Genomic DNA, 27819 nt, shown 5'->3' with positions numbered 1-27819 from the left:
AACTTGTGTGTGTGTGTGTGTGTGTGTGTGTGTGTGTATCTCACATCTTCTTTATCCATTCATTGGTTGTTGGACATTTAGGCTCTCTCCATAGTTGTTATATGACATACGTTATATGACATATATGTTATATGACATATAGGTCATATAACATGTGTGTGTGTGTGTATGTGTGTGTGTGTATATATATATATATATATATATATATATATATATATATATATCTATATATCTCACATCTTCTTTATCCATTCATTGGTTGTTGGACATTTAGGCTCTCTCCATAGTTTGGCTATTGTTGACAATGCTAACTTGCTTATCTCTTGATGTGAGATTAAAAATCAATAATGTAAAAAAAAGCACTAATATATTTAAAAACATTTTGCATATCATAAAGAACTCTCTGACTATTCTCATCCTTATTTCTAACACCCGAAAAGGTAGAAAGGACACCCATCCAAGGACTTAGAAAACATATGCGCCATTTATTTTGCTTTATAAACTTTTGTTAAAACACACAAGAGTAAGAAATGTTTTTTTGCTTCTCTGCCCCATTGGGCGGCAGAGTGACAGGGGCTCAGGTGTCAGCACAGGGGCTGGTGGCATTCACACCCACAGGAAGCAGCCCGCTTCCAGTATTGCTTGATGTGAATTTCACAATTCATCCCAATCAGGGCAAATCACAGAACAATTTGGCAAAAGCAATTGGCTTGGTCATCACAAAAATCTAGGAGCGTCCATTTCCCACCCTCTCCTCTGTCTACTCTGCGGGGAGTCATGCAGATTCTGGAAGCTTCTGAGAGCTGCCTGGAGAAGAGGCTGTCTCAGGGGAGGAACTGCAGGGTCCATGCTTGCCCTCCCAACCCTTGTTTATTTAGTCCTTCAGATTTCATTGTTTAGGACCAGAACTCAAGTGGCAGAGAGAGAAGAAGAGGGAGAGAGGGAGAGGGGGGGACAGAGAGAGAGAGAGAGAGAGAGAAAGAGGAGAGAGAGAGAGAGAGGGATTTTCCAATGCCATGTCCTCAGAATCAGAAAAGCAAACTGCTCTTTGTTTTGTGCTTCCCACGTTACAGTAAAATTATTTAAATGGAATGGATTTCTCCTGCTGGCAGGGTTAATTGGGGCTAAGGACTGAACCCCTGACCCAGAAGATTTTGCTACTATTAAAAGCCACTGCTACTCCAACTCCATCCTGTGGAAAACTCTTAACTCGATTCACTCCTATGACAGAGGCCCGAGCAACTTTGGGGGGCAGAGGAGCAAAGAGTGGGAATGACCGCAATGACAGAATAGTTCCAGCTTCCTCACCTTGTCCCAGATGAGTCTGAGCTCCCTGGCTGGAATTTCTGGGGACCCAGAGAGAGAGGGGCTGGGGAAGATTTGAGAGCTCTGAGTAGGGAGCAGTCTCTCTGGCACCAGGGACTTGGCTTGGTGGCTTGGGTAGGCTGCTCCTGGGACCACTGGTGATGTAGAGGTTTCCCTTGGACATATTGCCCTCGAACCCCTCTTGCCTCTTTCACAAAAAGGAGCCATCACCAATGGTGGAATCTGGGGGCACTGGAGTCCTGCCCCCCCATCCACTCAGAAGGGTCAGCCTGGGGTGGGGGTAGGTAGCCAGTCTAACTGTTCACTCTCCTACCTAAGCACAGTGCCAGCCACAGGACCCATCTCTTTCATTCCCACTGGCTTAGTGGCATTTTGCAGAATTTTCCCAAAGCCTCCAAAATTCCACATGACATGCTGACTGTTCCATCTTGGGGCTTAACGTTTCTCAAATGTGATCAAATCCAGGCCTTCTCATCCCTCCCTTGAACCACCCCCAAACCATCCTGCTCCCAGATGGCCAGGCCATATTGGCCCATCTCCCAAGAGCCAGACCCCTGACACCCGCCCTGGACTTGGGGAGTGAGGAGAGAAAAGGAGTCCAACAATTATAACTTCTCCTTTTCATCAGCAAACAGGATGCTGGACCCTGATTAGATATTAGTGTAGCTCCAAGCCAATCTTAGTCCTGGGCATTGGTGGGGCCCCTGGGAAGAATAAGACTTTGGCTTCTGAGGCTGGCGACAGGGGCAGGAAGCCCCTCAAACTGGATCATGGGGAGGACAGAAGGGCCCTTTTAGTCACCGTGGTCAAGAGCTCCTGTTCTGATCCAGGACGATACAGGATCAAATCCTGACTCAGCCATTTACTAACTGTGGGTTCCAGAAAAGTCACTTAACCACTTAGATCTCAATTTCATCTTCGGTAACAATGAAAGAGACGATGCATGTGCTGCACTTAACACAGCGCCAGGAATGAGGCAGAGTCTGAGACGGGCCCTGGGGGGGCAATTCCTCCCTGACACCCTTCTGAGCCGCGTGCACCCATCCATCTTCACCGCCGTCTCCAGGTGTCTTCCCTCTCACCTGCATCACATGCATCACCAGCCCCCATCTGGCCTGCCCGCTCCCTCCCGACCCGCCGCACATCCTCCCAGCTAGTCATGGCCGAGGAGCCCATGTCTCAGTGCCTCAGTCTGGGGTTCAAGGCCCCCAGCCTCCTCCAGACAGCTCAGTCTTTTCATTGCCTTCCCCCCACGCCCTTCTTCTGACCTGAGTCCTCACCCAGACTGTTTGCCCTACTTTGGAATGTTGTGTCTCACCTGCTCCACTAGCTGAAATCCAGCCCTTCCTTAAAGGCCTAATGCAGTCTGCCCCTTTCTTGGTGCTTTCTCCGACCACCCTAGTCCCTCCAAGTTCCTGTTGCAGTTGCCCACCTTGGATTGTCCTCTCGGTGTTGACAGCCTGTAGGGAGCATCACCCCCATACCCACCCAAGTCCCAAAGAAGGGAAGAGCCATGGGTTACAGGTGGAACAGTGTCTTCCTTCTCAACAGTCTCCTACACTGTGCCTAGCCCAGCTAGTGCTTTAGAAATGCTCTTGGGATGACCGGGTGGTTGTCTGCAAGTCTTCTTCAGCCTCTGGAGAGGTGACTGTGGAGAAATTAGCATGGCTGAGGTGGGTGACGGTGGCAAGTGGAGAGGAGCGTTGCAGGCAGGGGCAGCAAGACAGGGAGGGATCAGAGACCCCGATCTGACCCAGCCTTGAAGGGTTTTGTGACTGGGCACTAGGACAGTACTTGGAGAGAAGTACCAGTCTGAGGGGAAAGGGAGCTAGCTATGTCCAAGCAAGGTCCCATGTCATCTCCAGAGAGTTGTCCTTTGGGGGTGAAGAAGTTGGGGTTAGGTATGATGAAGGGGAAGGCAGTGGCTTTGGCAAGAGAAGAGTTGTCCAAGGCAACAGAGGATTTTCCAGCTGGGGTCTCCCCAAGTCAAAGCCCCATCATCCAGAGCAGGGGGTGGAGGGTAGCAATGGGATGTGGCCCGCAGCCCAAGTTCTTGGGCCCTTCGCCCTTTCCATTGCTGCCCTGAGACTGGCCTTGTTGTCACGGCTTCCTTCACTGTGAACAAGTGACCACCGGGGCTCTCTGAGGGGGCTGGGGGGCCGGCAGAGCCCCCGACCCCCAGCGGCTTGCTAGATGACTTCCTGCTTGGTGATGGTCGGCTGGGGGATGGCGGAGGGGGGCTTGACAATCGTGGCGATCGCTCCTGGCAGGAGCTTGTAGGGCTCAGACGCTGAGCCACCTGGTGGTGAGGGCTGTGGAGTCTCAGGGGTGGCTGGAAGGACAGAGAGACAGACAGGGGCTGCTGAGAATTCCAGCCCTTTAGGGAATAAATGAAGACTCCTGAGTAGGTTCTTCCCCCACTCTGAGACATAGTTCCCTCTTCTATAAAATGAGAGAATTAAACTAGATAATCTCTAAGGTCTCTTAAAATTCAAACCTTCTGAGTTCCAGATCACAAAGTCTAAGTATGGTGAGTCTGGGAGGCTGCAGATGGGCCAGGTGTGGTCAGAGCCTTTTGCCTAGGTCCTACCAACACCCATCTCCTCCACCATTTAACATGGAGATCTGGGCTGCTTCTCCCAGACCAGGGCCCAAGTCTGACTTTGTTTGAGGACAATGGGACATGTGACAGTAATATCCTTTCTTGGAGAGAAGGGATAACAGTTGATGAGACCCAAGGGTCTGGCCAACTGGCTCAAAAAATACTATTTCTTTGATATTTAGGTAGATGGATAATGGAAACTAATTGGCCTCACAGCATCATACATTTGGAAGTTAACTTTGACCATGACCCACTTGGCCAACTTTATTCAATGGACAACTTTCCCAAAGAACAATCTCAACGAAATGCAATCTTATTTTAGCGGACGACCTCCTCATCACAATGATAATCTTACTTTTTGAAGAACTTTGTCCAGTGACAAACTCACACTTCTGAGATTTCACCTCAGAATGAAATATATGTATATACGGCCCCCAGTGGACATCCCCACCCAAGGAGTAGTCTCATCTAATTGTATAATGGCTAGTCTTACCTACTGGGCAGTCTTACTTCAAAGAACAATTTTACCTGATGGGCAACATCACCTAATGGAATTCTTGCCCCAATGGACATATTCATCCAATGGATCCCTCATCCCAAGGGCAGCTTCATTCAATAAAGGCTATTAATTACCTTGCTGAGTAAAGGACCTCACTGAAAAAAACAGCCTTACAAAAAGGCCAGTCTCACTCCTCACTCCTTACCCCGGAGCACAGAGAACTGCTGTATGCCAGTTCCCATCTTCTAGACCCATCCTTCTCCTGGCTCCCCCCTTGGGCCCCCAACCCCATCCCTTGCTGGGTAGAGCTCAAGTTGCCCACCTGCCTGCCCCCTGGGTCGGGGCCACTCACACATCTGTCCATTGCTGAGGTGAGAGGGCATTGTGTTGGCAACAATGACGTTCGTGCCCATGTGCTCCTGCATCAGGTGAGGGTGCAGGGGATGATGGGCATGAGGTGCATCACTGGAGGACCCTGCAGGTAAAGAGGGGACTCAATCAGGATGGAGAGTCTGAGATAAAGACCATGGTCCTTGAGGTACATCTTCAGGTGTGGCCAATAAACCTGTTCATTCAATACTGACATTGCCTGTTGGCTACCTATTTCTGGATTAGTAAGCTGGGGCTTACCACTCCTATCCATAGGTTTCATGAGGGTACTGAGAAGACCCAACAAACCAAGAGAACAGAAGTTGAAAGAAAGAAGGAGCGTGTAAGGAAGCTGTGAGATCAAAATATTATAATGAATAGTGTATTGATTGACTATTAATATAAGAGATTTAACCAATGGCCCTCAAATCTCCTTGGCATGCAAATCCTTCAAGAATTTGGTGCCAACTCACCTTTAGCCTTGTCCCCCTGATAGCCTCTGCTTCAGCCAAACCTACTTATGGCACCTGAGTGTTCCCTGTACTTCCCTATTTCTATGCTTTTGCTCTTATAATACCATATAAGGTATAGGTTGGTTTGGTAATGGCTGTGGTCACTGATGTGACAATGGTGGGATTTTAGGGCTTGCAAGAGACCTCTAAAGTATACTGTTTCCATGACAGCTACCAATTATTGAGCATCTAATATGTGCCAGGTACTGTTTCACAGCACTTTTCATGTTTAAAATAATTTAACCCTCATCACAGTCCTATAAGGTGGATATCATTATCATTATTGTCCCATTCTACAACCAGATGAGATTACAGGGCCCAGAGATGAGATTACAGGGCCCTGTTATCTCCCAACAGAGCACAAGCTCCATCTTGATCCTATTTTTTTTTTAAGATTTTATTTTTAAGTGATCTCTACACCCAACATGGGGCTCAAGATCACAACTCCAAGATCAAGAGTCATAGGCTCTGCCAACCGAGTCGGTCAGGCGCCCCTGTCCTGACCCGGATCTCGATGACACTCGATCCATAATTCACAGGGTCAAAGTGAAAATGAAATGAGTTATCATCTGACAGTAGTTCTCAACTGGGGGAGATCTGGGGCCCTCAGGGGACATTTGATAATATCTGAAGATGTTTTTGGCTGTGCTGCTGAGGAGTGCTACTGGCATCTCATGGGTAGCGAGGCCAGGGATGTGGCCGAACAGGGTACACGACAGCCCCCACAAAAAAGAATGATCCAGTCCCAAATATAGGCCCAGGTGGTCCTTGGCCAAGCCATCACTAGTAACCACATCACTTCCAAAATCCTGAGTTCAAGCACCCTCACTCAGATCCTGCTTCCTAGCCTCCCGGCCCACTTCATCTTGTACCATCACTGCAAAAACTCTTCAACCTGGCTAAATCTGTCAATTCACTGATGCCCACTTTTCAGTATCTATCACCATGGCCCCTAACTGCTGGAGCACCACGAAGCTGTCTTCCCTCCAGAGCTTTGCACTTGTGCTTGAGCAACAGACTCAATCAAACATGCAACTTCCTCCTGATAATTCCCCTTGGGTATCTAGAGTCATCTCCAGCTTTGTTGAAGTCTAAACAGTCTCTTGGCTCGTCTCTCACTGCTGCTACCATCCCAGCCTCAACCTGCTTTTCCCCTGGCTTCCTCATCTCAGTAAGTTATTCCATGAGCGCCCCTGTCACTCAAAGCAAACATGTGGGTTTCATCTTTGTTTCTTCCCTTCCCTCGCTTCCCACATCGGGTCAATCAGCAAATCCTGTGCGTTCTTCCAGTCATGCCTTCGTCCCAGCTTTCACTGTCCTACTCCGGCCTGGAGACAAGTAATGGTTAGGGGTCTCCTGCCTCCACTGTGCCACCCCTGGAATTTACTTTCTACCTAGCAACCAGAGTAGTTTGCTAAAAAGAGTCGTCTGACGTTCACTCCTCTGCAATGAAAATGAAATCCAAATTTCTGACCGCGACCTACAAGACCGCATATTGCCGATTTGGTGTCTGCCCATATCAGTTTTCATCTCATGACCTTATCCTTCTTTCTCGAACACACGAACCTCTCCTGCCTCAGGGCTTTTGCATGAGTTACTTCCGCCGGGAATGCTTTTCTTTTGGCTTTTAAATGTACTATTTCCTTTCATCCATCGGGTTTTAGCTCAAAGGTCCCACTTCAGAGAAGTCTGTCTCTGTTGGACAACCTACCAAAATAGACCCCTTTCCAGTTACACTCTATCATATTACCTGCTTATTTCAAAATCTCTAGCTATCCTTTGGTTATTGTCAGTTTCCACGAGCCCTTATGCACACACGCATGCGTGCACACACACACACACACACGCACTCACACGCAACCTCCAGAAGGGCAGAGCTCTTGTTCTCTGCTGAATCTCCAGCACTTACAACCGTGACTGGCACACACTAGGTTCCCAGTGCCTGAATAAATGGACCGTTGGTCCCATTTTTCTGATGAGGAAACTGAGGCTTAGGTAGGTTAAGGGATCTGGCCAAGGCCACAGAGGGAGGAGGTGACGGAGCTGAGAGGTGGGGCCTAGGTATGAAGCTTATCTTTTGCCAGGGGGCCCGCCCACCTCTCAGCCCCTCCTGGGCCTGGCACGGACCTCCCAGCAGCATCTCCTGCAGCAGGTTGTCGATCTTGGCCATGCCGAAGAGCTTGATGAACTGGATCTGCTCGATCATCTGCCAGGTGATGCTCTGCAGGGTGGGCAGCAGTAGCAACAGCTCGCCAAAGCGGCCACGCGAGTCGTACTGGCGGTCGTTGATGTAGTCCTCCAGGCTCACCTGCACCTGGGAGCGCAGCCGCTTGATCTTGCCCGGGTCGCTCAGCCCCTTGGCGTCTGCAACGGGGAGGGCACAGGTGAGGGAGGGCACGGGGGCCCAGTCGGAGCCTCTGGGGAGCTGGGATCCAGCTCTCCCCTGACTCCTGGGGCCCTGAGAGCGGGTCTTGAGGCCCAAGGTCACTTAGGGAGTCCTCAGCCGTGCTGGGATTTGGGGTCCTCAGGAACCAGGGTACACTAGCACATCTGTAGCTTCCTGGACGCAGGCAGAAAAGCATTTCTGTCACATTTCCTGAGATGCAGAATGAGGAGATGGGGGTGGGGGGTGGGAGGAGTAGGACTTCAAGAACTTACCCACGAGGGCACCAGGCAACCTCCTCATTACACATGGGGAAATGAGGCAGAGAGCAGGGAAAGGACTTGGCCCAGGTCATACATCCAATTGTTGGTAGATCCATGATGGGGACTTGGGGCTCCTGATCAGCATTGAGGTCCCACTGACCAGACCTCAGCTCATGCTGCTCCCGCTGCCTTAGAAGAGTCTCCCTGTTTCCCTGCTCCCTTGCCTGTGTCATCCTGGGGTCTCAGCTTAGGTTCCATCTCCTCCAGGAAGCCTTCTCCATTCCACCCTCCCAAGCCTGCTTTATGAGTGTCCATCATATCCCAGATTTCTGTGGCTTTTCTGTTGCTAGTGGCCACACGGGATGTAACTGTCTCTTCCACCAGACTATGAGCTCTGGGTGGGCAGGCATGTCTTGTTTGTTGTTTTAAATTTTTTAAATGCTTATTTATTTTTGAGAGAGAGAGAGAGAGAGAGAGAGAGAGTGTGTGTGTGTGTGTGTGTGTGTGTAAGGCAGGGGACAGACAGAGAACAAGGGAGACAGAGGTCTGAAGCAGGCTCCACATTGACAGCACAGAGCCCAATGTGGGGCTTGAACTCACAAACCGTGAGATCATGACCTGAGCAGAAGTCAGACACTTAACTGACTGAGCCACCCAGGAGCCCCTTGTTTGTCATTTTAAACCCAGTACCTAGTACCATGCATGGTCAATATTTGTTGAATAGGTAACTCGATGAAGGGATGGGTAGATGGATGGAAGGATGAATGAATGAAAAAAAAATCAATGGATAAATTCTAGATCCTTAACCTAGAAGGGGATTCAAATGGTTGTCCAAGAGTTAAATTCAACCTTTATGGAGGTAATGCATTTATCACCTCTTTAATGCAAAAGTAAGTTGCAGATAGAGAATTTCACTCACATTTCCATTCCAGGGCTCACTCCACTGAGCCATATTTGTGCATTCCTTCATTCAGTCAACAAACATTTATGAAGCATCACCTACATGCCAGGCCCTATACTAGGTCACCTGGCCCTCCAAGCCAGGTTGCTAACCCTGACTCAGCATCAATAATCCCATCTTATTGAGCAATTACTACCTGTCCAGCTCTGTGCTGAGCACTGCAGAGGATAAGCCTGGGCCAGGTGCTTAAGGAAACTAGAACCAGAAGTCTTACCCTTCAAGAAATGGGGAAGAGTGTGCAGTAGGTAAGAATATAGGTTTGAGTGCTAGATAGTCTGAAGTTCAAATCCAAGCTCTGCCATCTCCTGGTTGTGTAACCTTGGGCAAATTAGCCAACTCCCTGTGCCTCAGTTTCCTTATCTGCAAAATGGAGATAATAACAATTCCTACCTCAGAGGTACTGTGTTGCAAGCAAGAAGTGGCATAATCCACATCAAGTCTTTAGAATGGTGCCTTAGTGAGCATTCCAGAAACTGTGGTCATCTTCCTCTTCATTACCGTTATTACCGGAGGTGATCTCCATGTTGGTGAGGTCTAGCACTAAGGGCAGTGGGCAATGCCTGGGCACATGGTGGGTCCCCTCTAACATGTAAGGAGGTAAGTTAGCAAGCAAGCCTGTGAAGTCCAGGCATCTTGATATGGTAAAATGAAATCAGGCTTTGCACAAAGACATAACTATAAGGACATTCTGTAAAAATGCAGGTGGAAAGTCAGTAGATGGGATGGGGAGAGGAGAGCCAACAACATTGTAAAGATAATCAGCAGACACCAAACTAGCCCTGAAAATATAGGAAGAAGATGGGAGAGAGAAGACGGAATGGCGAAAGGGAACAGTGAGATCCTCCACGAGTGTAGGAGGGCAACTGCGATCGGAAACAGCTACATCAAGAAGGAGAAGGCTTAGCATTTTATTTAGAGCCAGACGAAACAGTTAAAAGAATCAGAAATGATGCCCCCCGGGAAGGAGGCTTTAGCAGGGAATGTGGAGTGGGGGAACTGTTTGAATTTAAATGTGTGCAGATATTATTTTGGTAAAAACGTTTCAGGGAAAGAGAAAAGATGAAAGGAAAGAAAAGAAGGAAGGGAGGAGGTAGGGAGAGGAGGAAGGGAGGAGGGGACAGAAGGGAAAGGAGAAAAAGGACAGAACCAAGCCCCTGGAGCCCATGTGCCTTGTCAAGGCACATCAGCTCTCTGAACCTGGTTTTCCTCGTCTGGGAAACAGCGAATGCAAACAGCCTCTCCCAGTTGTTGTCCTGCAGAGGGAGGCTGTGAATGTAGGGCACACCACAGGAGAAGTGTGACAGAGGGTCTGGAGCATCGGGGGCGGAGGGAGGGGTGGACTGTACCTGGGTCAAAGAAGATGATGGCTTTGAGGCAGGCATACTCATTGTCATCTATCTGCAGCTCCTGGAAGGGCAGCACCAGCTCGTCGAGGATGCGCACGGACACCCGGCTCATCTCTGCCAGCTCCGGGCAGTGCCGAGGGACGATGTAGTCATTGCCTGGGTGGGTTGGGAAGGAAAGGGGATCAGGACACCCCCTTGGGTGTATCCTTCTCCCCAGCTTTGCATAGGCCCTGTCCTTTGCAGCTGCAATGCAACTGGTGCCCATGGGAGAAGGCCCCGTGGGGATTATCATGCCCATTTCACAGATGAAGAAATGGAGGCCCAGATGAAAGGAATGAGTTGCTTGAAGCCATCAGACTGGGCCTGGAGCCTGGCTTTCTAGGAGCCTTTCACATCACCCGTGCTCCATTCTCTGACATGACCCATAAGAGTAGTGACATTCAAGGGCCACTTAGGAGGCAACAACACATCAAGGTTAAGGGACCAGATTCTAGAACTAGACTGCCTGGGGTTGAAATCCAGTTCCACCACTAGCTAACCATATATATTTTGGATAAATTACTTTCTGTGCTTCAGTTTTTTTCATCTGCAAAATGGGGATAAATAACAGAGCCTACCTCCTAGGGTCGTTGTATTAAAGGAGTAGTGTTTGTAAAGAGTTAAGACTAGGATCTGGCCCATAGTGTGATCTATACGAGCATCTAAAATAATAAATAAACACGCCATGGGAGCAGACGTGACATAGGCCAAGGTTTGCGCCATTCCTGGCTGCGTCTTGCCCCTGCTCCAGAAAGCACTCAGAGTGCAAGGGCAATTCCAGGGATAACCCCTACTGTGCTCTAACTTTAACCTTGGAGGCCTTTCTTGCCTGGTGTCCACACTTCTTGCATCTGAGTAGAGGATCCAGATGGGAACACTGGGAAAAGTCTATTCCTTTTTTTTTTTTTTTAATGTTTACTTATTTATTTTGAGAGAGAGAGAGAGAGAGAGAGAGAACGAGACCAAGCAAGCAGGGGAGGGGCAGAAAGGGAGGAAGAGAGAGAATCCCAAGCAAGGCTCCACACTGTCAGTGCAGAGCCTGACATGGGGCTCAATCTCACAAACCTTGAGATCATGACCTGAGCCAAGATCAAGAGTCAAACGCTTAACCGACTGAGCCACCCAGGTGCCCTGGGAAGAGGCTACTCTTGATCTTTCTCCCTTGCCCCTGCATGCCACCTTGGAAGTCTCCTGTGCCCGGTACATTCCATACTGGGCATGCCCTCCGCAGAGCCCTGGCTGGGGCAGGCAGCCTGCTTACCTAGAAGCAGAACGTCCTTGAACACCATGGATCGCTTGGTGGCTCCAAGCAGCAGGTGCTCACCGGCGTGGGCTCTGAGCAGGGCCACCTGGAAGAGGAAAGGGATGGTGTCTGGCCGTGGTACTCCTGAAAAGCTGTCTGCACCCCCTGGAAAGTTGCTCCTAGCCAACTCAGTGACCCTGGGAAAGCTGGCTTAATGCTTCCCTTGCCTTTACCTGCCTGAACTACAATAAAAGGGCTTCAGAAAGCTGTTGCCTTCCTCCCACAATGGAGAAAACCTGGAAAAGGTTCAACAGGAACCTGGAAGGGAAAAGAACATGCACTCAGAGCTAGGAGGCCAGATGCTAACTTTATCTTTGAACTGCTGTGGCCTTGGGCAAGCTGCCTCTTCCCTCTGGGCCTTGTTTCTGTGCCTGATGAAACTTAACAACATTCTGGGTGTTTTTGTTTTTGTTTTTGCAGCAGAGTTTCATTAGACTCTCAAGAGGGTCTATGAGCCAGGAAGTTCTAAAACCGTAGGTCCCGAACTCCTACCCGTGGACCAGCTACGGAAGATTATGAAGAGTATTTTGTAACATGCAGATTCTTAGGCTCTACTCCCAGAGATTCTGAGTCTGTAAAAGTGGGCCCAAGGATCTGTATTTAACAAGCTCCCCAGTGATTCTGATGTGCAGTTGTGTCTGGGAAATCCCTACTCTGGAAGATCTCCAGGGTACCTGCTCACTTGACATTGTAAGATTCTAGGATTCTGAGAGTGAGTTCCAAGCATTTGGACATGGGTGTTGGTTCCCAAAGCAAAGGCATGAGCACTGGTCCTTGGCAGGGGATGGGCTTGACATATTCCTTCCCTGCAGAGAAGACAAAGCAGCTTTGGAAGACTGAAGTCCGAGGCAGGGGCCCGGCCAGGAGGACACTGGCAGTCCTTTCCGAACCATCTGCTTTGGTGTTTATGTCAGGCCCAGAGGATGGGAAAAACGGCAACTGGTGAAGATAGTCACAGGCCGGTCACCTCAACGATCTTGTCTGCAAGGTTGGATTGGGGAATTTTGGAGACTTTTTTAGCAGGCTAAACTAGGACGCAAAAATGTTTTGATTGTTCCTTCTCTCATTTATCAAATGTTGAGTGCCTACTGAGCGACAGACACTTCTTAGGAAGGAAGGACAAGACAGATGGAGGGAGGTGAGAGTCACGTGATAAAGAGATATGGGACAAGAGGGGCTACACTGGGTGGGGAGGGCAGAGAAATTCTAAGGAGGCGAAATTGTCTAGGGCATGGAAGGCAGCTGGCACACAATAAACCGTCAATAAATATTTATTTGAAAGAAGAAAGGAAGGAATGGGTGAAGGGATGAATGAATGAATGAATGAATGAGCAAATTAGTTAACTTCCTTTCTAGATACAGCCCCTCCTGGGCAGCCACCAGCTCTTCTTCATCTATTCTCCCATGATCACACCTTATGAGAGTGACCAGAAAAGAGGAGAATGGTAAAGAGGCCTGCAGGTGAGTCCACGTTCTACGACCAGGACAAAGGAGGCCAAGGATGCTTATTATCAAGCACCTCCCATTCTCGAGGTGCTGTGGAGGGCTTTCGCCACCGACCCCAGTGACTCTCAAACCGAGGGGGCAAGAGACCTGCAGTCAGATCCCAGCCCTGTGGCTGCCTTGCTCTGCGACCTGGGGCAGACCGCTTTCCCTCTCTAGACCTTAGCCCCTGTATTCAATGCTACCCAGCCTCCTGGGTTTCAATGGATTGGTGCCCAAAACAAATGAAGAAGCAAACAAACTTGGAAAGTGGCTCCTGGAGCAATGTTGACAGATTTGGGGTGTCCTTTGGAGGACAGTGTCCCCCAACTCTCCCACGTGTGTCCCAACTATCTTGGGCAAGATGGGCTCCTTATACACCATGAACGGGGAGCTGGGAGCCCTCCTGACATGGCAGCTATTCTGGGGGTGGGCAGGCAGGGGGTGCGGGGATGTTAATGATTGTCCTGCGTTGCTGGCCACCCATCACTGCTCTCTAAGAATGCTCTGAGCCCCAGCCAGGGAGGTTTGGGTGGGAAATTGAGGTTAACAATTGCTCAGCTTGGGGGTATCTTATTGCCCTGCTGAGCCCCTGGGAAGGAGCAGAAGGGATTAAACATTAATATAGACTCTCCAGCAGAGGAGACCAGGGCCAGCACATAAGGAACAGGGGTAAAGGCAGGGACAACTCGGCCAAGATCCCTGGCCTGTGATCCTTCCCAAAGTGGGGAGGGATCTATGGGACAGAGCATCCGATCCAGGTCCCAGTGTGAAGGTGAGGACCAGCCACACCAGTGTTTCCACAGTGTGTCGACCCTAGCATACAAATAGGTGCTCCAGGAGAGTCTGGGGGTCAGGGGAGTTTGAGAAGCCCTGGGTTTCACAAAGTTCAGTTTCACAAAGTTCAGTTTCACAAAGTTCAGTTCACAAAGTTCACTTCTCAGAAACTTTAATAGACTAACATACATTGCCAATGTTTTGTGCAAATGTGCACACCAGAGAAGCAAATGCACCAGGAGCTGAGGTCTGGGGCGCTGTCCGCTGGTGCCCCTGAGCTCCCTCCCAGCTGAGAAGGTGACCCAGTCTAGCAACCCTTTCCCAGAAAGTGTCTGCAGAGGCCTAGGGGGTGCCTAGTCAGGAGCCATCATTTGCAATATCTCTGAAACTCACCTGTCCTCAGGAATGTACCCATGCCCCCCTGGGACCTTTTCGGTATTCCAAAGAATGTACGTGGGAAATAAAATGCTGAGTGAAACCATCTTGGTGGGATACAAGAAAGTGACACTTAGGGAGGCCAGCTGCGGCCTGGGCACAATGGAGGTGCTCCGTTACATGATCATTTCAAATAGTGATGTCTTTAATTTTTTATGAAGCAGATATTATAATTCCCACTTTACAGATAAGAAAACTGAGGCTCAGAGAGAGGAAGCAATTTGCCCAAGATCACACAAAGCACCAGTCTTAGAGCCAGGGCTCAAGCTCAAATCTCCTGATCCCTGGCTCTGGGGCCCTGTCAACATGTCCCCAGGAGACCTGTCTCGTGCAGGAGTGCAGTGGCTAGAAGCCTGGACTTTGGAGCTTGACCGCCAAAGCACACTTGCATGCACAGTGTTCTAATCCCAGCTGTGCTGGGTACTAGCTGTGTGACCTTGAGCAGGTTACTTAAGCTCTCTGTGCCCCAGTTTCATCACCTATAAGATGGGGATGATAATAGTACCTATCTCATAGGGCTGTTGGATGGATTAAATGAGTTAATATTTGTATAGTGATTTAAACAGCTCGAGACACACACGAGCACCATGTGTGTTTTGTTAAATAAAATCAAACCAGTCCAAGGCTATATCCCAGGTGGGCCAGCAGGATCTACCTGCCCAGTGCCCCCACTGCCCACAGACCACGTCTCCTCTCACCTGGTCATCCAGAGGGAGCTCGCAGAAAGCAGGAATGTACTTGGCCCACTCAACGAGCACCAGCAACTGCTCCTTCATGGACTCACACACATCTGCGATGCTGGCGATCTTTTTCGCCCGAATGTCTCCGTTGATCCCGGAGACGGGGGAGGTGATCTGGGGGAAGAGAAGGAAAATGCTGAGGATGGCCAAGCCCTCCTACAGTCTCTGTCCTCTGCACAGAGCGCCCTCCCCCCAGATAGTTTCCAGGTCTGCAAAAGGGGAGATGGACTACAGATGCCTTCTAGGCTCCGGAGGAAGCTCAGAGGCAGGTGGAGAGCAGAAAGGATGCTGAAGAAGTCAGCTATGAGGGAGGAGGGCTTCCCCCGGGCCTTCACCTGCTGCCCAATTCCCAATGTCAGCTTCTTAGAACCCCAAGGAGACTCTCGGCCCTACAGGAGAAGCAGGGCAAAAATCATCATCCTCATCTGATGGGTAAAGAAACCAGCCCAGAGAGGTGCTGTGACTTGCCCAAGGTCACAGAGCAGGGGATGGGCTGAGCCCCAGTTTGCTAATCTGTCTGCTTGTGCACTAATCTGTTCTCTTAGGGCTCAGGTGATCTCAGGCCCTCATGACAGTAAACTCTGTTTGGCCTGCAGAACGCATGCATGCAAAGGGACGGACTAGAAAGTGCCACAGTGTGCCAGACCCGAGTTTGAGTTCTGCCTTTGCTACTCAACTGGCTGTGTGACACTGGACTCGGTTTCCCTTCTGTGATATCCCAGGACCCTTCTAGCTGTTGTTTCAGGACCTGGCTGGAGAGGACAGGGGTGGAGGTGAGACCCCTCCTTGGTGTGGGGGATCCCCAGGTGGGTAGAGGGTCGTCCCAGTACCTGCTGGGACAGGACCTCGGCCTGCAACAATGCATTGATGGAGGGCAGGCTGCTGTCCTCGTAGCTTGATCGGCGAGTGCTGATCCGGTCCCGCTCATTTTGCACAGCTGGGAGGAGGAGAGAGCGATGAGAGGGAGGCCAGGGATGGGGTGGAGGGGAGGGTGGTCCCCTGACTGCTGAGGAGCGGGTGAGGCGTGAGGGGAGAGAGCTCGACCCAGCAGGAGATACTGCAGGGCTGAACTGGAGTAAAGGAAACACGGTTGGAGGTGGGAATAGGAGGGAGCGCCCAGGGGGCAGAGCCCGGCTCAGCGTGTGGGAATGAGGAGAGATGCATTCCAACCCAGCACGTGGGAGAAACTTCGAAGCACCAGAACTGCCCCCAACACAATGGGGTGCTGAGGGAGTGATCCACCCGTCCCTGGACGGATGCAACACAGTGATGCCTTGGAGAGGGTTTAAGATGGGTCTTGAGTATTGAAGAGGGGATCTGTCTAGATGACAGATGTTTAAGCTCTGTTTTGGAGAAGGGTCCCTTTTTTCCCAGATGAAAGTGGGTAAAATAAGCAAAAAATGCCTCTGGGTGACACAGAGATGGCCCAGGGGTTCCTGAACACGGAGACGGAAGGCCTGGAAAAGGGGATCTGGAGGCCCCCACCTGCCTGGCACGTGCTCCAGGCTAACCTCAGAGACAGCAAGAAGCAGCCCTGGGCCCCTCCCGTCCCACCGGTGCACTCTCCTCCAGGAACTCAGAGATCTGGGCCTCCACCTACGGGGGCCCCCACACCTCCCTGCACATCCCCATCCGTGTCAGTCCCGGCCTAAGATTTAAGATGGACCTTCTGTTGCCCTGGCCGTCCCCTAGAGTCCAAGAGGCCTCACTGTGGAACGAGGCTTTGCTGAAGCTGGCAGGAGGGAGCACGAGGCGGCCGGAGACCTGGGTGGCTGTCTGGAATTTGCCACTTTGTGTGCTGGTAGAAATCAAGTCCTCTCTTGCGGCCTCGGTTTCCCCATCTCTAAACTTTTTCCCTCCCAGACCCACTCCTCTTCAGTCTTGCCCACGTCAGGAATAGGCTAGTTTATTCTTCCTCTCCCAGCCTGGGAGTCCTCTCTTTATTTCACGGGCCGCCTCTGCTCACGCCCACGTGCTGTCCAGAATCCCCACAGAGTCCACGCATTCCCTCCCCCCACCCCCCGCTCCGGTCTGGACCCTGCTATGTCTTCCCTCGAGCAGCTCAGGCTCTCCTCCCTGGTCTCTTTGCTTTTGGCCTCGCCTTGACCGTCTGGGCACCTCGCAGAAGACGAGGGGATCCGCTAACACTGAACTCAGTCACAATCCCCCACTGCTCAAAACCAGTGACTCCCCAGCCCACGCGGAGTGAAGCCATAACCCCTACCGTGGCCCCTCTTCTCGGGTCCCACTCCACCCGCTCTCGCTCAGCACCTCTGCCAAGGATTCTGACCCCACCCCCCAGCTTAGCCTCTTGACTTCTCGCCTGGTTCCGTGCCAATGTCACCTTCCCAGAGACACCCTCTCTGACCACCCTGCCCGACGTGGCATCCCTCCCTCATGCTCTGCCCTTTATTTACACTGCTTCACTTTTCTTTGGGGCCCTTATTGTAGAATCCTTTGTTCATTCTTTACTCTCTGTCCCTCAATGGGAAGGAAAGCTCCAGAACGCTAGCACTATGGTCCTGTTTGCTGCCATAGCCCCAGTGACTAGAATGCAGCTTGGCACACAGTGGGTGCTCAGTACGTGTTTGTCAGGTGAATGCAACAAGTTCTGGTTCCCAGTTGGGCCCGATGCCCTCTCTCTCTGCGGGACCCCCACATTGAAGCCATCCAGCTTCCTCTCGATTTCACACAGTCTTGAAGTCGGAGAATGAAAATCAAAGAGTCTGAACGGAGCCCCGGAGTGGGTGCGGTATGACCGATGTCCCAGGTAAGAAATCTCTCCTGCGACCCACCTCCCGGGAGAGGACCGGCTCCTGGGACTGCTCCCCTGCACACGTGGTGGCCCTGCCCGCTGCCGACACCCCTCCCATGGCTGCCAGCGCCCGCACCCACCAGGGCGCCGAGTGGAGGCGGGCCCAATAAAAGGGCCGCTGTCAGCAGCTGCGGATTGGGCTCCTCAAGGTTAGCCGGTGTTATCAGTGCCCAGCGAGAGCTCAGTCACGGAATGATGTTTTCCAAATGTTTGCTCAGTATTAGCAGGGTCGGGGACCTAATGTAACTTCTATTGAATATTAACCGACCCGGCCAGAGGCAGAGAGGAGGATGAGCCTGTCTTCCCAGAGAACCCCTGGACGGGGCCCATGGGGGGCTGGGCTGGGGTTCTGAGGAAAGACCCATCAGACCGCCCTGGCCCATCACCAACCTGTACCTGCTGCACCCACCCTTGGCCCAGCTTCCTGAGTGGGCTTCCGTCCAGGAGCTGGGTATTTGTCCCGGGTCTGCCAGTCAAGACCCAGGTAGGTGTTGTCTCAGGTTATAGGAGAGAATTCAAGACCTGCTGTTGGGCCCACTGACCCCCAGCTTTCTCCCCAGAGTCTTCGACCCTTCAAGGGAACCCACTTCTGGCCACTATGGAATAACCTCTGGCCAAGACTCACAGGCCTGTGGGATTTGGAGCCCTTCCCTGTGGTCAAGAGGAAGTTTCAGGAACCTAGACCAGAGAAGATGCCTCCAGGCTGAGCCTCCCAATGTCCATCCAGGAAGCTTGGTGTCTGCCCAGCTCAGGGGAGCCCAAGTTCTAGTCCTGACCCCACCCGATCATGTCACCTGTCTGGCTTGAATTTCCCCGTCTGTAAAGTAGGGAGGGGGTAGATTTGACGCCCTTGCATACGCCTGGCCGGTCCGTAAATCCTGTGTTTGCAGCAAATGCTTTCCTGTCATCAGGGACCACTTTTGGGTTTCAATTCCTGAATCCTAAGGCCATCAAAGAAGAGAAATGAAAACTTGTCCCAAGTCTCTGGATCACGGAGGCTTCCACTGAGAATCTCTCTTGGCTTTGAGGACTTCCCAGCAGGCTGACGAGGGGTGTTGGGACTAGCAGACTTGGGTAGACCTGGTAATCCTCTTTCTTCCCAGAGCTTGACGGTGACAGCAACTGACTACTTTTCTGCCCTGGCCTAGTCTCGAAGCAACCAAGCTACTGCATGCATCATGATCTTCCGGTTGACCAAGGCGTACAAATAAGCATCAACATCTACAGGCCGACACTCACCTGCCATCAGCCAATCTTCCCATCCTCCTGGCATAAAGCTGCCTTCCCTGAGCCATAAAGCACTGGCTATTTTCAAGGTTACGCCAAGGCAGAACGGCCTGGAACTCCCCTTCCCCTTCCAGGAGCCAGGACACGGGTCTGCTGTCTCCTTGGCAGCTCAAGGGGAGGACCAGGGAACAAACACACATGTCCCCATGGGGAGTGGTACATCAGTGAGTGTGTAGCTGGACTCACAGAGCTGGAAGGCACCATTATCACCTTCCTCACCTTATGGATGGGAAAACCAGAGTCCAGAAGGAATGTCCCTGGAGTGACACCCATGCCAACGCCTCTGGAGGTTTAGCAAGAGACACATATGAAGACTGAACACATGCAGGCACCAGGCCACATACGGCCCAGGAAGGCTGTCGATCCTTCTGCTGCCTGCCTGTCATAAGGCCTGAAACTTTACCATGAGACATCCACGCTCTCGAACTTGAAACCTTAGGCTGTTGGGGAGTAAAACCACCGGCTGTGAGAACCATAGACCACGAGGCCCCTAGACTGCAGTTCTCAGGCTTGTCCTTGCCTCCAGCCGCTCATCCACATGCCACAGTCCCGCCTCTCACATTCCTCATTCCACAATGTAGTACCCAACTCGGAGGAGAGAGACTCGACCTCACTGAGAACTGGGTAGGGGTGGGGGGTGTTGACCTTTGAAAAAGGCCCTCCCCATCTGAGAGTCCCCGACCCCTCCCAGATCTGGGAGCTACCATGGTGGAGTTGGCAATAGGAGGGGACCTTGGGGACCACCCACTGCTTCATAGGGGTCAGCAGGCCCAGCTCCCTAACAGGACTCATGAGCAAGTCCCCTCAGGGGTGGCATGCAGAAATATGTCCTAGGGAGGGGTAGGGGAGAACAGGGGCTCCGAGGCAGAGACGGGGAGGGGTGCCCTCCCTCCGCTTGGGCGAAGTCGGCTTGGGCAGGCTGGTCCCAGCTTCCTGCCCTGGGGTGCGGTGTGTCGGGGGGTGTCATACAGGACCGGACGGGGGGCTGGGTGTGCCACACGGCTGCAGGCTAGGGGTGAAGGTCTGGTGCCCGAGCTGGGGAAGGGGAGAGGAGGGGAGAAGGAGATGAAGAAGTTAAAGGATTTTTGCTTCCTGAGCTCAGGCTGCCAACATTTTAAATGTTCCTGAGGCCTGGAGGTCATAAAGGAAGCAGCGTTGAGGGACCACGAGACAGCACTGAACTCTAGTCTGGAGCACTGGGTGCAAACCTCGGATCTTGCACTGACAAGCTGTGTGGCCTTAGGCAAGTTGCTGAACCACTCGTGGGCCTCGGTTCCCTCCTCCAGGAAGAGGGGGAATGACAATTCCCCAGCCACCTAGGGTGCCACGTCATCACTCGTGGAAAAGCCCAGCCCAGTGACTGGCATCTGCTGGTGGCAGGAGGCCTGGAAAGACCTTAATAAACATGCTCTGGTCTTCCCCTCTGCCTCCACCCAGGTCAAGTCTGACACCTCGTTCCCATTCCCTAAAACATGAAAACTTTGGGCCACCTGACACTCAACACTGAAAACTAAGGAACGGGTGCACCTGTCCCTGGGACCGGAAGCTCAGGAAGAAAGCCCCCACCTCCCACCCCACGCTGTCCACATTTGCTGAGTCTGCATGGTGGATACGTGGATGTGTGTAATGTCATTCTCTGCTCTCTTCCTGTTCGAAATAGTATATTAAGAGAAAACGCCCAAATGGGCTTCCCGTGGCGGTGAGGCAGGTACGGGTGGTGACGGCTGGGAACCTGAGCGCCCCAGAGTGCGAGTTTATCTCTTCCAATCTTTCTCAAGACCAAGCCCAGCCCCTCCCTGTGGTCAGATTGCCAGGCCCTCCCTCCTCTCAGCCATTAGCCATTCACCCTGGAGCCTGTCGCCGAGTCATAAAGTGTGGCCGCAGTTGTAAATGACTGTCCAGGACTGCGGGTGTGGGTGGGGCGGTGGGGTGGGAGGGGGAGGGCCGAGGCTCACCTTCCTTCTTCATGCCAGCCCGGAAGCACTTCTTGAGCCTGCAGTAGCGGCACTGGTTCCTCTTGTCTTTGTCCACCACGCATTGCCGACTAAATCTGAAGAGGGCTTGGATGGTTGGATGGAGAAGGGACGGCCCTCCCATCCCAGGACTGAACTAGAACCCTGGCCACCTGTTGACTCCCAGCCTCCTCGCCTCCATCACAGGAGCTATGTGAACCACGAGAAAGGCCCTATGGACTCTCTGAGAATCCAATCCTGACCGGCTGAACGTGGGGAAACTGAGGCTCAGAGAGGTGACCTGTAGCCCAGGATCGCTCGACCTGGTGGTAGAACTGAGTTTGGAAACTCTAGCCCCTTGAATACCAGGGCACTGCTATCACAGAATGTGATAGAGCCCACAGCAGGCTCCTGGTTATGGTTCAGAGTCAATACTTGGTTCACATAAGTGACTCTCTGGAGGGGATACAAACAGAGGCAGTGCCCCACAGGGGTTATGGGTGGAGCCCTGAGTATCATCCTGGGCTCTGCCATTCATTCAAGCTGGATGACCTTGGACAAATTCCTGGCCCTCTCCAAGCCACAGCTTCCTCATCTATAAAATGGGAAGAATAATAGTCACCATGTCAGAGGGGTGTTGACAGGTAGAAATAAGATAATATGTGGACGGGGCTTGGCACAGCGTCAGCACATGCCAAATACTCATAACCGAATGCCATTATTTTATTATTGTTGTTTCTCACCATGGGAGATGCTTTTGAAGGCAGGATCCTGAGGAAGGCTTTGGGAAGCCCTTGGGGTATATGGAAAGGCCTGGGGCCAATCCCCTATTTGCCCCAGGAAAAGCATCGGGTTGAGGGATGGGCCCCATCCTCTGAGGCTTCACAGTGGGCTTGATCCCAAGCCTCATGGATCCTCATTTGCTAAATAAGAAAAGTAACAATGGGCTTGCGGGGCCAGTTAAATACATGCAAAGATTCAGTTTGTCTGGCATATAGTAAGTGCTCAGTAAAGGGCAGCTGGTAGCTTTATGCTCAGTAAATGAGGTTCCTAGAATGGATGTTCCCATTCGGATCCCCAAGGCCTAAGAAACCAGAAGAAGCTTTAAGTCCTCAGAAGAAGGTTGTTTCTGGGACCTAGTCTGGGAGTAGACAAACTGGGGAACATCATTAGCTCAAGTGGACCCACTTTCCAGCTAGAGAAATCAAGGCTCCAAGCAGTGGCTCCTCACCTGCAGGAGTACATGTGGTTCTTTCTCACACTCCTCCGGAAGAAGCCCTTGCAACCGTCACAGCTGGAGGCACCGTAGTGTTTCCCTGTGGCCCGGTCCCCACAGATGGCGCACAGGGCGCTGACACCCAGGCTGTTGGGTGCGTTGAGGTTGGCACCTTCTGATGGGGATGTGTCTGCACCAGAGGAGACAAGAGTGAGAGCTCAGGAGGGACAGAAATTCACGTCCCAGAGGCCCTGCACCACTGGTGGTTTAGATTCAGAAACCAATATGAGCGTTGTGGGGATCTCCCCCCGGGGCTTCAGCCTCATTCAGACCGAGGTTCCCACTCCCCCAATGACCTTGGGCAAGTCCCTTGGCATGCGGAATGCCCGTTTTGCATCATTACTTAGGGATGGTTGTGACACTGACTTCACAGTGTCCTTTGTGAGGACCTGTTTCTCCCCAAGGTGGAGAGAGCTGGGCCCAGCTTTCTCTGGGAAGTAATGAAAACCTGGCCACCGGCTCCAATGCATCTGACACTTACAGACCGTGACTGACGGGGCCGAGGGGCCTGTGGAAGGGACAAACACACCGTAGCATCTACTCAGGCCCTGCTCAGGTCCTGTCCCTCATTTCTCAATGTACCCACACGCCTTGCGAACTGTCCCGGGGAACAGGAAGACACGCACCACAGTGGCCCATTTGTCCTGCTGGGAGGGTCGTGGCAAGGATCTGGGTACCTCTAGAATATGTCCTGTCCCAGAGGCAAAATCTACTGCATCTGTATAAATCTGAGAAGGGGGATACGAGGCAAGTGGCAAAGATGGGGATGGGGTGCTTGGAGTCCTGGGTGCTACTGCTGATGCTGCTGCTAACTCACCTGTGACTTTGGACAAATTCCTTTCCCTCGCTTCAAGTCGTACTGGGCCTCAGTTTCCCTAACTGTAAAAGGTGGTGGTTCGACTGGTCTGGTTCTTTCCAATTTTTTTTTTTTGTTAATTTCATTAGCTGAAGCATATTTTTGTAAGCAAACCTTCCACCTCTTGGAGAAGATACTAAATGCCATGGGCCATCTCCCCAGAAAAACGCGTGCATATGTACACCACACAGTCAGGCGCGCACACGTGTCTGCATAGAAACCTTGAATCTGACCTTGAGTTCCCAGGGCACACCCCACTAAGAACCGGAGAGGGGCATCGCGCTGCAGTCAAGAGCACGCGCTCTGTAGCCCTTCTGCCAAGTTTAAGTCTCAGCTTGCCCACTTCTTAGCCATGTGTCATCGGCTAAGACTCCTACGAGGATTCAGTGAATCAATGTATGTGACGTGTTTCGTACATAAAAAGCACTGTATCAGCATTTGTGAAATAAAATCTTTCCTGCAAAATCAAACTTCTGGAGCAGGTGTTGTCCAACCTCCGGGCATAAAAGGATACCGCTGCATCTTTGCTGTCGCCTGGCTGAACATCTCCTAGACCTCTGAGGGTGCCCGGGGGCGCAGCCCCCTCCACTTGGTGAATTATTCCCGGAGATGGGGATAATTGTTAAGCCGTGTCGGTGCCCTTTCTCCCTCAGCCTCACCTCCCCCAACCCCTGGGGAGATATGACCCCCACAACTCCTGGCCATTTCGGTGGAGGCTGGGGGCAGGGCTTCCTACATCCTGGGCAGAAGGGGCTGAGTGCCGCCTGGTGTATCACTTCACCCCTGGGTTCAGCTGATAGCCCCATTCTCCAAGCGAGCACACCAAGGCTCAGAAAGGACAAGTGACTTGTCTAGGGTCATCACACTTATTAAGTAGAGGAGGCAGATTTACACCCCGAGGGGTGCTGGATGACTCTGGCCAGTGCTGCTGTTGTTGGGGTGCCTGCTGAGGCCTCTGATAAACAAAGACCCTGCTGCTGCTGCTGCTGCTGCTGCTGCTGCTTCTGAATCTGGGGTGGGGGACAGCCGGGGATCTCTCCATGGAGTCCTGGAGGCACCAGCCCAGGATGTATTTAAAATGGGATCCCAACACTCAGACCCCTTCAAATGTCATAAGGAAACACAGCCCTTTCTTACAGATGCCGAACGTTCTTGAGAAGACCCATGTGGGGCCGGGATCAGTTACTAGTGCTAAGCGCGGGGTGCCTTGTCGTATTTAATCCTCTGGTTACCTCTGAGAGGCAGGCGCCATTATTTATTCCCATTTGACAGATGAGGAAACAGAAGCTCACAGAGGAAAATGGCTTGCAGAGCTCACATACTTGGGAAGGATCAATGCTAGTATCTGAGCCCAGATTCTTCTGGCTCCTGAGCTGGAGGCTGTTCTGTCTGGGGGACACCCAGTGGCGGCCTCTGCCTCAAGTGCACAGGATTCCTGGGAGGTGTAGGCTCTGAAGGGGTGATGGGGCTGGCCCCAGGGAGTAGTCTGGGGCTGGGCAGTGGCCTGGAGTGTGACAGCACACAATGTCCCTGCAGGGTCACTCGACACTCTGCCTAGTGCAGAAGCTTCTTGTTTACCATTTCCTGTGTGTTGTCTCCTCAATTCCCTTGTGCGGACACTCCTAAAAGGCGGCTGGCCAGCAGACCTGAGGTGATTAAGCCCATTTTACAGAAGATAGAGAGGCCAGAAAGGGGATATGATATGCCCAAGGTCACACAGTGAGTGAATGGCAGGGGCAGATGAGCAGCTGGTGAGGCCGACCATGGGCAGGGCAGTCACATCTTTCTGGCCGAGCCAAAGTGACCACACGCATTACAGACCTCTGCTGAAGCCGCACAGCCATGGAAGGAAGGCAGGTGGCAGGCTGACCTCGGCCACCTGCCAGCCACCTCTCCTCTGAGGCTGGCCTAGGGCCCTTCCCCTCTAGAAGCTTCCTGGCTTCCAGGCCTCCTCCCTTCCCCTACCTCCTTGCGAAGGAGACCCTCCCACCCGATTCAGATGTGCTCTTGGTGATATGGGAGCGGATATACAAACCTGAGGAGAAACACACTCAGACAAGAAGATCTGCTCAGAGAGAAACAGACATGTGGCTGATGTGAATCTCCTTTGGCAAACGGCAATATCAAAACCCTGCATATCACGTCTGCATAATCATGTTTACCAGAGAGTACGGACACTCAGCACAGGGACGTGCACCGAGCACCTGTAGACAGGTGGGTACAAACTGGGCCACGAGACAGACGTGCATACAGGACACGCATCCAGAAAGCACAGGGCACACGAACAGACCCACATCCGCGGCACGTGTACATATGTTCACTGCTGCCTATGTACATAAGCGAGACAAACACACGTGCCCCTAGAGACATCAACAGACACAGACCCACTCGATGACCAAATACAAATGGAAATCGACATGGAACAGGCACGCACGGGCACAAATACGCCAATGAATTCCCGAAGGAATGTGTCTGCCAACACGGTACACCCCCACCCAACACACTTACACAGAAACTGGTGCATGCACACCAAGAGGAAGTCATGAGCACACACACAGCACTCACTGCTGATTGGCATCTCACTGAGCAAAACTTCCCTTAAGAACTCCTTTCTTTCCTAAGTGGGGCATTCACCCCAGGAAAGTCCCAAAGACACCCGGTTGTGTCTCCATCCAGCATCTTCAGGGACAGAAGACACCTTTCCATGTCTCGGGACCTACGCCCAAAGGGTTCGTGAAGGGGCCTAGTTGGGCCCAAGTACTGGAGCCAGATGCCAACGGGGAGCTCATGGTCGTGTCCTCACTCTCCAGTGACGCTCTGAGCAGACCTAGTTTTGAGGTAACAGGGACCAGAAGGGCCAGGCGGGAATCCCGGGGCCTACTTTCGCTGGGGACTTGCCCGCTCAGGCCTCCCGCACCCAGAATGCCTCTGGTCACTGTACCCGGGCACATTTTTTTCACCTGGCGACACCCATACTGGCCTATAGGCCCAACCTGCCATTTTCTGTCATTCTCCCCCCGGCCCGGCATCGAGTGCCACAGACACACTCCGGTATCTGGGCATACCCGCCCCCAGTGGCACGCCTGGGTACACCTGTCCCCACCTACCATTGCCCATCGTCAACACCTGCACATTCTCGAATTCCAGGGTGGTGTAGGCTGGGTCCAGCGCGGCACTATAGTCGGCCATGTCCATGTCGACAAGGGTTTTGGAGAGGCGCATCCTCCCCTTCCACACCTCAGCCGCTTGCCCTGCCCAGGATGCCCACCCCGAAGGCTCCGGGCAGAGCCCCGGCCCCCGCCCTCCGCCCTCCCACCGCCTCCTCCCAGGGGCCCCCTCTGCCTTCCTGTGTTTCAAACCGTCCTCTGGGAGGATCTGCTGGGAGTCTTGGCCTAGCCCCTGTGAAGGGGTGGAGGCTCTGCCGGGGAGGGGTGGGGGTTAATGGTTAATCGGCTCCCCCACTGGAGGACAGGCTGGGCGGGGCTGCAGGGATTTGGCTGTTTGTTGGCTCCCGGTGGACACCAGGGTGCTGTTACAACAGCTGGGGCCCTAACACCCCGATATTCAGGTATGGATTTCTGTAAAACGGGCACGCTAACTCACCGGCACTCATTTGACCCCTGACTCAGCCATGCCCCCAAGTCACTGTCACCCCGAGTCCGGCATTTTAACTGATGTGCTCAGACACTGGCAGCCCACCTCCAAGATGCCCTAATTCAGTAACCTCCCAAATCAGTGACTTCTACCTTCTATGCTCTTGAGATGGAGCTGCCTTGTGGCACATGAATTAAAAACCTGAATCCCAGGGCCCAGACACCAGTCTTCTAGATTCTCCTCCTGGGAACTCCCTTCCAGTTTCCCATCTCCCTGGGGAGCAGCATGGATTCACCCCTGGTTCCCCACCCTGCTCTCCATGACCCCACTATGGCCACCACCAGCCCCCATAGCACCAGCTGCTCAGGTGAGACGTCACCTCCTCCTGGTTCCTTCCCCCGCCCCCCTAGATAGCCAGAGACGAGGCTTGCAGCCCCACAGACCTGGATTACGCTCAGGCGCCTACCCCCTACTAATCAGGACTTTGGGTAAATGATTCTCCTCTTGGGGCCTCAGTTTCCTCCTCCGTAAAAGGCATAATTGACCTCAAAGGGTGGCTTGAGTATTAAATGAGATGGTATCGGGCAACCATAAGGCAGCACCCAGCAAGTGCCCGTCCCGTCTTCCCCGCCCCATCCCTTTCCTATCTCCCTCTTCTCTCCACCCATCGCCTCCCCCAGAAGGGCCGTCTGTGAGCCAATCACCCAAGCAGTTAGGTCCCTGTGCTTGGTTTCATGCTCTGCTGTTGCCAAAATTCTTAACGATTTCCGAACAAGGGGCCCTGCAAATTCTGCAGCTGGTCCTGCCAACCTTCTGCAGGCGTTCACCCTTTTCTTGTCTCTCCCTCCAGCCCCACGGCCCTCTCCTCGGGCCCTGTCAAGAGCTCCCCACCTAGCCGGGGAGGTGAGGTCGCAATGAAGGAGGTAGAAAGCGCAGGCGAGGGCAGAAGGGCCTAGATTTGGGAGTCTGGGAGCCTGTCCTCTCTGCCAGATGGAGCACCAG

The 27819-nt window shown here is 52.4% G+C and overlaps 1 protein-coding gene across 6 annotated transcripts in view; it reads right to left on the bottom strand.

Moving 5' to 3' along the window:
- Nucleotides 1-465: 465 nt before the first annotated feature.
- The window catches only part of HNF4A (hepatocyte nuclear factor 4 alpha), a 59650-nt gene continuing 32296 nt past the window's right edge, over nt 466-27819 (bottom strand). For 2 of the 6 annotated variants that reach the window (XM_086702279.1, XM_086702280.1), the window contains exons 2-10: nt 22323-22497; nt 21095-21189; nt 15868-15974; nt 14996-15151; nt 11562-11649; nt 10262-10417; nt 7406-7672; nt 4750-4902; nt 466-3658 (exon numbers count right to left, since the gene is read on the bottom strand). In XM_086702279.1, the coding sequence (XP_086558405.1) occupies nt 3516-3658; nt 4750-4902; nt 7406-7672; nt 10262-10417; nt 11562-11649; nt 14996-15151; nt 15868-15974; nt 21095-21189; nt 22323-22497 (1340 nt within the window). In that variant the 3' untranslated portion in view covers nt 466-3515. Of the gene's footprint in view, nt 3659-4749; nt 4903-7405; nt 7673-10261; nt 10418-11561; nt 11650-14995; nt 15152-15867; nt 15975-21094; nt 21190-22322; nt 22498-26330; nt 26558-27819 lie in introns of those variants that run through there. The other 4 variants (XM_086702277.1, XM_025931739.2, XM_086702281.1 and 1 more) reach the window with 4 other exon arrangements.

The sequence above is a fragment of the Puma concolor genome, chromosome A3 (genome assembly GCF_028749965.1).
Source record: "Puma concolor isolate L17-30 chromosome A3, mPumCon1.1.hap2, whole genome shotgun sequence".
NCBI lineage: Eukaryota > Metazoa > Chordata > Mammalia > Carnivora > Felidae > Puma > Puma concolor.
Note: the sequence above shows the minus strand (reverse complement) of the source record. Positions and strands in the feature narration are given on the sequence as shown.